The sequence below is a fragment of the Orycteropus afer genome, unplaced genomic scaffold, assembly GCF_000298275.1.
Source record: "Orycteropus afer afer isolate SDZICR_OR568_19922 unplaced genomic scaffold, OryAfe1.0 scaffold00160, whole genome shotgun sequence".
In the NCBI taxonomy this organism is placed as follows: Eukaryota; Metazoa; Chordata; class Mammalia; order Tubulidentata; family Orycteropodidae; genus Orycteropus; species Orycteropus afer.
In genome coordinates, this window is record NW_006921747.1 from 6,374,625 (window position 1) to 6,382,230 (window position 7,606).

General features: G+C 37.3%; 1 protein-coding gene across 1 annotated transcript; it reads right to left on the reverse strand.

Moving 5' to 3' along the window:
• Positions 1 to 910: 910 nt before the first annotated feature.
• On the reverse strand, positions 911 to 7,033 carry MFAP3 (microfibril associated protein 3). Its single transcript, XM_007946424.2, has 2 exons — positions 6,739 to 7,033; positions 911 to 1,704 (listed from the first exon to the last, which is right to left on the reverse strand). Exons 1-2 carry the CDS (start codon positions 7,031 to 7,033, stop codon positions 911 to 913), a joined length of 1,089 nt encoding a protein of 362 aa, XP_007944615.1.
• Positions 7,034 to 7,606: the final 573 nt, after the last annotated feature.

Here is a 7,606-nt window from a genome sequence, read left to right on the forward strand (position 1 = left end):
GAATCCAGGTCTGGGGTTTTTCCCTGGAATAGGATCCTAAACACACAACTGACTTGTAGAACCCAGGAAGTTTAAAAAGGAAAAGCCTGAAAAATTGTATTAGCAGACATATTAAAATCCATGATTTAACAGAGACAAACAATTTGACACTGTTCCTTATTCTGCAGTTACTGAAGATATTATTCCTCAGGAACAAACTGCTCACTTTAGGAGGCCAGTTGGGAAATCACTGACAACTTCAATGAACTAAATGATGCCTCATTAAGTTAAAAAGACATGATGTACCCCCAAACAGGACCAATTTACTCATGGAAAGAAGTTTACTAATGAGCAGTTAGTTCTCTGATGTCTGCACATATAATTGAATGCTCCATAAGACAAAAGAGCTGCAAAATAATCACACATGTATGCATTATGGTATTGGTGTGGATACTGAAATTACAAAAAAGTTTCAGTTTGGTCCTTTCTATAAAAGGGGACTAAAAGTCTTAGGGAGGGTTTACTTAAAAGATAGCTGAAGAAGTTAGAGTACCAGAAACAACTTTAGATATCCATCCTCTAACACAATTTTACTGATGGGAAACTGAGGCCTCAAGAGAACTGTCAGACCTAACCAATTACAGAATCATGACTAGAAAAGAAGTCACAGGACTCTTAGTTTAGTACTTTTCCCAACATGCTTCTCTCTCAGGCTCCTTTAAACCTTAATGCATATCATTTACTCAGGCTTGGGGAAAATGACTATCAGATAGGAAAAACGCTGCATTTTTACAATGATTTTGGCAATTCATGTTCTGATGTCCTATTAACAAGGGGAAAACCCCAGTCATCTGTTGGTAAAAAAAAGGTTATTTCCTCCTAGAAATAAATTCCTTCTCTAAGACTTTTTTTTTGTTGGTACTGGCATTGCTCACATCAGGCAGTTTTCACATGCTCCATCTTTGCAGTTAGAATTAGATTCAGCAGATACCACATCGTCGGACGGGCTGAAATGACTGCTGTCTTGAGAATCAGTATCGATACTTTTGGTCTCTGACTGAAGGTGGACAGAGACCTGAACCGCTATCTCCTGGCCTTGCTCATTCAGAGAACCATCATCCGAATCTCCTCCTGGTGAATTACTCCGTCCCATCTCTGGGTTAATCACATAGATGCCACCTTGAGCATCCAAAGCAGGTCTCTCTTTAATTCTTTCTCCCATGTCATCAGGGTCATCTACTCGTACAGCTTCAAACATCTCCTCAACAAAGGCCCGGCAGTTCAGAATAAGAGGTGGCAGAGGGACACTTCTTGCCAGTTCTTCGATGTAACGAGCAAACTCCATAGTCTTAAATTGTGTGACTTTGGCAAGCTCCAGAGTCTTGGCTGAGGTGATGATGGGGATACGTTTTGCAATCTCAAAGGCTTTCTGAAGTTTCTCAGCCCCTTCAGTTCTGAAGAATTCATTGATGGCCTTCTCAGTCTTGCGAAGATGGCTACTCATCATGCACAGGCGTGTGACATTCAAGATGAGGGTGATTGTAAAGGCAATCAGGCAAACAATCATGTAGTAGACACTCATGTCTCCCGAGGTGAAGATAACGCGTAGGGTGACAGAGTAGGAGGCACGAATTGGAGAGGTGACGAAACATGTATAGAGCCCACGGTCATCAAAGGCTACGCTGGTGATATTCAGGAAGTTATCAGAAACCAACCATTTTCCACCTGGTAATTCAACAAAAATTTTTAAAAATTACAGCATAAAGAATATTATTACTAAGTATGTCAACTGCCTTACCAATACTCTACCTGTTTATGAAAGTACTTTAAATTTAACTCATGTTAGGCTCTACTATTTGTTTAAATCATGTAAGAAAAGGCAGATTCTTCTGTTCTGAGTTAGAATTTAAGTAGCCTGGAATTTAAAAAGGAAATCAAGATCTTCCTTCCTGACACTAATGATTATGATAGCTAGCTTTTTCACTGCTGGATGTGAAAAACCTTTCAGGAGAATAATGACTCAATTACTAACATTAAAAAAAAAAAAGTTTATATGTATGTGTTGTGTGTGTCTTCTACACCACCATCTCTACCTATACATTTTCACACATCAGCAGGGTATGTATCAAAAATGAAAAATAATGGTTACTTCTGGAGTGATAAGTTAGGAGTAATTTTTATTTATTTATTTTACTTAACTATTTACTAACTTTCCATAGTAAACTTGTATTACAAGAAACAAAAAATCTAGCAATTTAATGCACCTTTTCAATTACAACTGGCTATGTCTGTCATGGCTTGGGAAAGAATCATTGATGACAATCTTGACTTTCTGGCAATAACCACTGAAACAAAAGCCAAAAAATGTGTCACACAAGTCAGGGTAAATGAACAGCCTGACAAGCAAAATAAAATTGCCCTTAAGATATCTATGCTTCTGTTTTAAAACTAAGACATACTGCCTTTCTCTCATACATGAAAGCATCTTCATTCAGGAAACACATATACAAAAGTATGTTGTTGTTGTTAGGTGTCATCAAGTTGGCTCTGACTCATAGTGACTCAGTAAAGCAGAAGAAAACACAGCCCAGTCGTGTGCCATCCTCACAATCCTTGCTATACTTGAGCCTATCACCGCAGTATACAAGAGTATAAAAAGCAAGGTACACTAGCCACTTCCTTAACTCAACAGTCTTCAGAAAGTTGGTTCTATCTGCACAATTCTCATCTTTGTGGTAAATTCCCACAGTCCTCTGTGCTTTAACTATGAAAGTCACTCAAAGATGGGATGGATGAACTAACCTGGGATATGTGTGAATTCCAATAAGTACAGCTAGTGTCCCAAGGCAGACTGGGTGACTATTTGTTAAGCGCGACCTGAGTGTCTAATCTTCATAATCCCTTTTATTTTTGACAACCTATGGTTCTAGGTTATTTTCGTGGCATGTACATTAATAAGCCATCTGGATTGTGGCTATTTTTATCATCACCAAAATTTATCTAAATTCTTTACATTTAAAGAACCATCACTTCATTAATGTAAAAAAAAAAAAAAAGGGGATGAAAATAATGTAGTATGAATATAGCCATTATTCCATATGCTTCTTGGAACTTAGAGCTATGAAAAGGATATCCTATGAACTTCATAGACTCCATTATTAACCAGTGTACCACAACCACTATCTAAACTCTCTAGCTCACTTGCTGGTAATAGCTTAAAATTTATGAACCTTATACTAAACTGACATGCTCTTTAAACTCCTCTCACTTGAGATTCATAAAATTCAATACAATTTTCCAGAGCTGCTGCTGAAAGCATCAATGATAGATGTTAGTGGTTTTCAAAGCAAAGGCAAAACAGGAAAATGAAACTGCCATTCCATTTGGCATCCTAATCTACGCCTTTGTTTATGTATTAACTGTCTATATAGATCACAGTGATTGGATAATTCAAATCTTAGATGTATTTGGTCAGGATATTCTAGAGCTCAGAGAGATTAGAAGCTAGTTCAGTGGGTCCCAAATGTTGAACCCCAAATAATGTTCAAAATACATATTCTAGGCACCACTACAGAGATTCTAATTCAAGAGGTCTGTATTTTTAACAAGTTGACTATCTTTGCTAATCCATCTGATTCTGTGACACAGTAATACAGATGTCAAATGAGGATTAGAACAAAGTGTCATATAGTTTGGGTGAATGAATGTCTGAGGTGAAAAGAGGAGGGTGCTTGAAAAAGAGGCCTGGGCGAGGTAAGGAGGAAAGGAAGGGGCAGTCCTGGCCCACAGTGCCCTTTTCTATTGAGGCCATTCAACTCATGGGAACCCCATGTGTTACAGAGTAGAAGTACTCCATGGGATTTTCTTGGCTATAAACTTTACAGAAGCAGATCATCAGTTCAAACCTGCCAACTATAGGTTAGTAGTTAAGTGCAAATTGTTAGTGCCACCCAGGGATCTCAATAATTGTTCATCAGGTGAGTGACTGAGATGAGGAGATTGTGTTGTGGAAGGACAAAGAAGAGAAATGGGAATGAAGGAGGAGAGGAAAAGACAAGTAAGTTAGACAGTTTTGTTTACCTTAGCTTTTCAAATTGTTTTGACAACTAGTTTATAGGTTCACTGAGAAGTGGATGGAAGAAGAGGCTCATTATCATTTCAATGCTATTTCTTTACAACAGTGTTTCTCAAAAGTGGAGTCAAAGACCAGTTGCATAAGAATTATCCAGAGTGCTTATTATAAATAAACCAAAAATACCAAACTCACTGCTGTCAAGTCGGATCTGACTCACAGCGATCCCTCCTTGGGTTTCCGAGGCAGTATCACTACAGAAGTAGATTACCCAACCTTCCTTCCAAGGAGGCTGGTGGGTTTGAACTGAATCAGAAACTTTAGCGGGTTGTCTGGAAATCTGCATTGTGACTGATATTTCTTATGTATTGTCTCAATCATAAAAGCTACAAACTGAGAACCATGTTTTAGCATGCTCCTATTTAGGGACAGCCTCAAAGGCCACCATGACACTCACAAAGAAACCCTAGCTAGATCAGCAATTCAGACTCACCTTAACTAATCTAATGGCAAACAGAAGAGATGACTTTCTAAAATAGTGTTGTCCATTAGAAATATAATCTAAGACATAAAAGCAAGTCATGTATTTGATAAAATTTTCTAACAGGCATATTTAGAAAAAGTACAAAGAAACAGGTGGGATTAATCTTAATAATATACTTTATTTAATCTAGTATTATCATCTCAACATGTAGTCAATATTAAAAGATTACCAAATAGAGTTTTTTATATTTTATATCCATATTAAAACTTTGAATTCAGTGTGTATTTTACATTTACTTTACGTCTCAATTTCAAGTGCTTAAAAGTCACATGTTTAAATATATTGGACAGCAAAGTAAAAATTACCCCTAAGAAAAAAATTTCAGAAGGTCCTATCTTGGATCTGATAGCAAAATTCTGATTAAATAAAAATTTAGTATTTTAATCGAGCTTTTTTTTCTTATTTTTCTTTGGTTTCTTTATTCTGGAGTTACTTAAATTTAGGCCAATTTACAGCAATTCTTACTCTGTTCTAACAGTGCATTCTCTTCAATCTCTTAGTGACCAGTCAAGCTGTTCATAGAAGGCTAAAATGTTTAGGAACTCTGGTGGCACAGTGCCTAAGGCATCTGACTATTAATCCAAGGAGCAGAAGGAAGATGGGGCAGTCTACTTTTGTAAAAATTTACCACCTTGGAAATCACTATGGGTCACTATGGGTCTGAACTGACCCAATGGCAGCGAATTTGGTTTTTGGTAAAATGTTTAGTGTATATTTCTAAAGGAAATACCATCTTCTTCCTTTTCTGTTTTCCATCCTAAGAAAATAGCTGAGTATTTTTTTTTATTTCAAGAGGTTAGACTATCTTTCTAACAAAAGAAAGAAGCTTTTTCTTAAAGTGTAGCTTCTGGGGATTTCAGAATCTAATCTTTTTCCATGGTCATTTCTTTTTTGAGGTACTTTAACTCAAAAGTACCCATCAAAATTACCTTTCTAACAAAACACTGGTAAGGAAATAATATGGGTTAAGATGTGTCCACAGGTCCACAAATAGCAAAACCAAATAAAACCTGTCAAAAAGTAGATGATGGTCATGTTATAGTTATGTTTGTGTGATCTGGAAGACCGAGAGACAAAAATGCAAGAGAAACTCTCCTGTTTTCAAATTAATTAGGGTACAGAATAGAAAAAAGAGCTAGGAGGGACTATATAGCTGCTCCTTAGGGCTCTTCCAATTCTCAGAGCGGCTCAAAGTTTTCTGAACAGACTATTCCCATTTTAAAAACATCCTAAATTTTCTCTAACATTTGCAGTAACTCATTTCTAAGAGAAAAAACAAAATTCAATCATGACAAATTTACTTAGGTCTCACCCAAACATTTCTGGCCATATTTTCACATGGCCACCATACTACACCATTCATACTGGAGTCTAGTGAATGGCGCTGCTGCAAGTGGACAGTAGACAGCTGGCACTGTCGTATATAGCAGCCCTGATGTAGTGTACCTTCAGTTAACAAGGAAATCACCTCACCAAGAGGAGGGAAAACAACTCACTGTCATCACATGAACACCTTTTTTATTTATAACTATGCTTTATGATTTTCTTCTTTTGGCTAAGGAATTAAACTTGTTTAGCTTTTTCTGATAGGTTTAACACTCCAGGACTTTTAACTCCACCCCCCCCCCCTTTTTTAAATGAGTAGCTTCTTTATCATTTTTTAATTTTTTATTTTATTCCCTTCATTAAAGTTAATATATGTCTACCCTATAGTTACTAGTTTACCTTTCCTCCCCTGCTCACCACTGTAACCATCAGAGAAATTTTTTTTTTTTTTTTTTTTTGTGGAATTCTTTTCTTGTAGCACTTTAAAAATTTAAACTATTCACTTTGGTGATTCATCTTTGAGATGTCTCACACCATACAACCAAGATAGCACTAGCAGGAAATGAGTAACCTTGATTAATTATACCCTAGCACAGTTACTTCAAGGAGCCCTGGTACCATAATGGAAAAGCACTCAGTTGCTAACTGAAAGGTTGGTGGTTCAAACTCACCAGCCACTCCTTGGGAGAAAAGACCAATTGATCTGTTCTCATACAGACTTTATTTAGCCTTTAGGAAACCCTGTGGGGCAGTTCTGCTCTGTCCTATAGAGTCACTATAAGTTGGAATCAACTCAACAGCACATAACTATAGTTACCTCTGCCTCTGTCATCCAGTTGCTGTCCTCTTGAGTTGTACCAATGGACATCTTCATGGTGGCTGACTGTGAGAAGACACTCGATTGAAACACTAGCTCCCTCTTTGGCTATGATGACGCCATCATCCAAGGGTGAACCTGCTGAGAGTTCAAAGCTTGGGGGAAACGATGCATTGGAAGAATTTTGATTTGCTCCCAACGGGGCCATCTGCTTGACGTCTATATCTGCTGAAACAAAAGCAGCTGGCACAATAACACTTACCACTAAAGTGAATAAGCAACAATGTGGCTTCATGGGAAAATGGGAGAAAATCTTGTTTAGCTTTGGAGAATTCAAAAGCTTCTATACTATAACAAGATCACAGCGGGAAATTTATTGTTCGATACTGAAGTTTTCTGAAAAAGTAGTAGATCCAGGCGTATGCTGAAGTCTTCAATATTAAAAGCTGTGAGTAGAGGCCAACCTAAAAGAAATCCAGATATAAAATTTAACCAACCAAGCCTCATTATAGGGTCAAAGTGTGTATGTTCTAGAAATGAATACATATGAGATTGATTAGGATAATTGAGGTTGATATCAGGAAGGTGAATGAATGTGATCTAGACAAAACACTACCTAAAAATCTCACACAGAGTCAGGAAAAAAAGCACTCAATTGGAAAATAGCAGATTCCAGTCCTAGCTTTGCTACTAACTAGCTGTACGACCTTGGCAGTAGCATTCTCTCCGGGCTTCTGTTTTCTCATCTGTCAAATAAAGGACTGGATGAGACAATCTCCAAGGGCTCTTCCAGTTCTGAGATGTTATGATTCTATTTCACTCTGACAAATTCTATGCAACAGGGAGCCAATGTAGGCTAAAATATTTA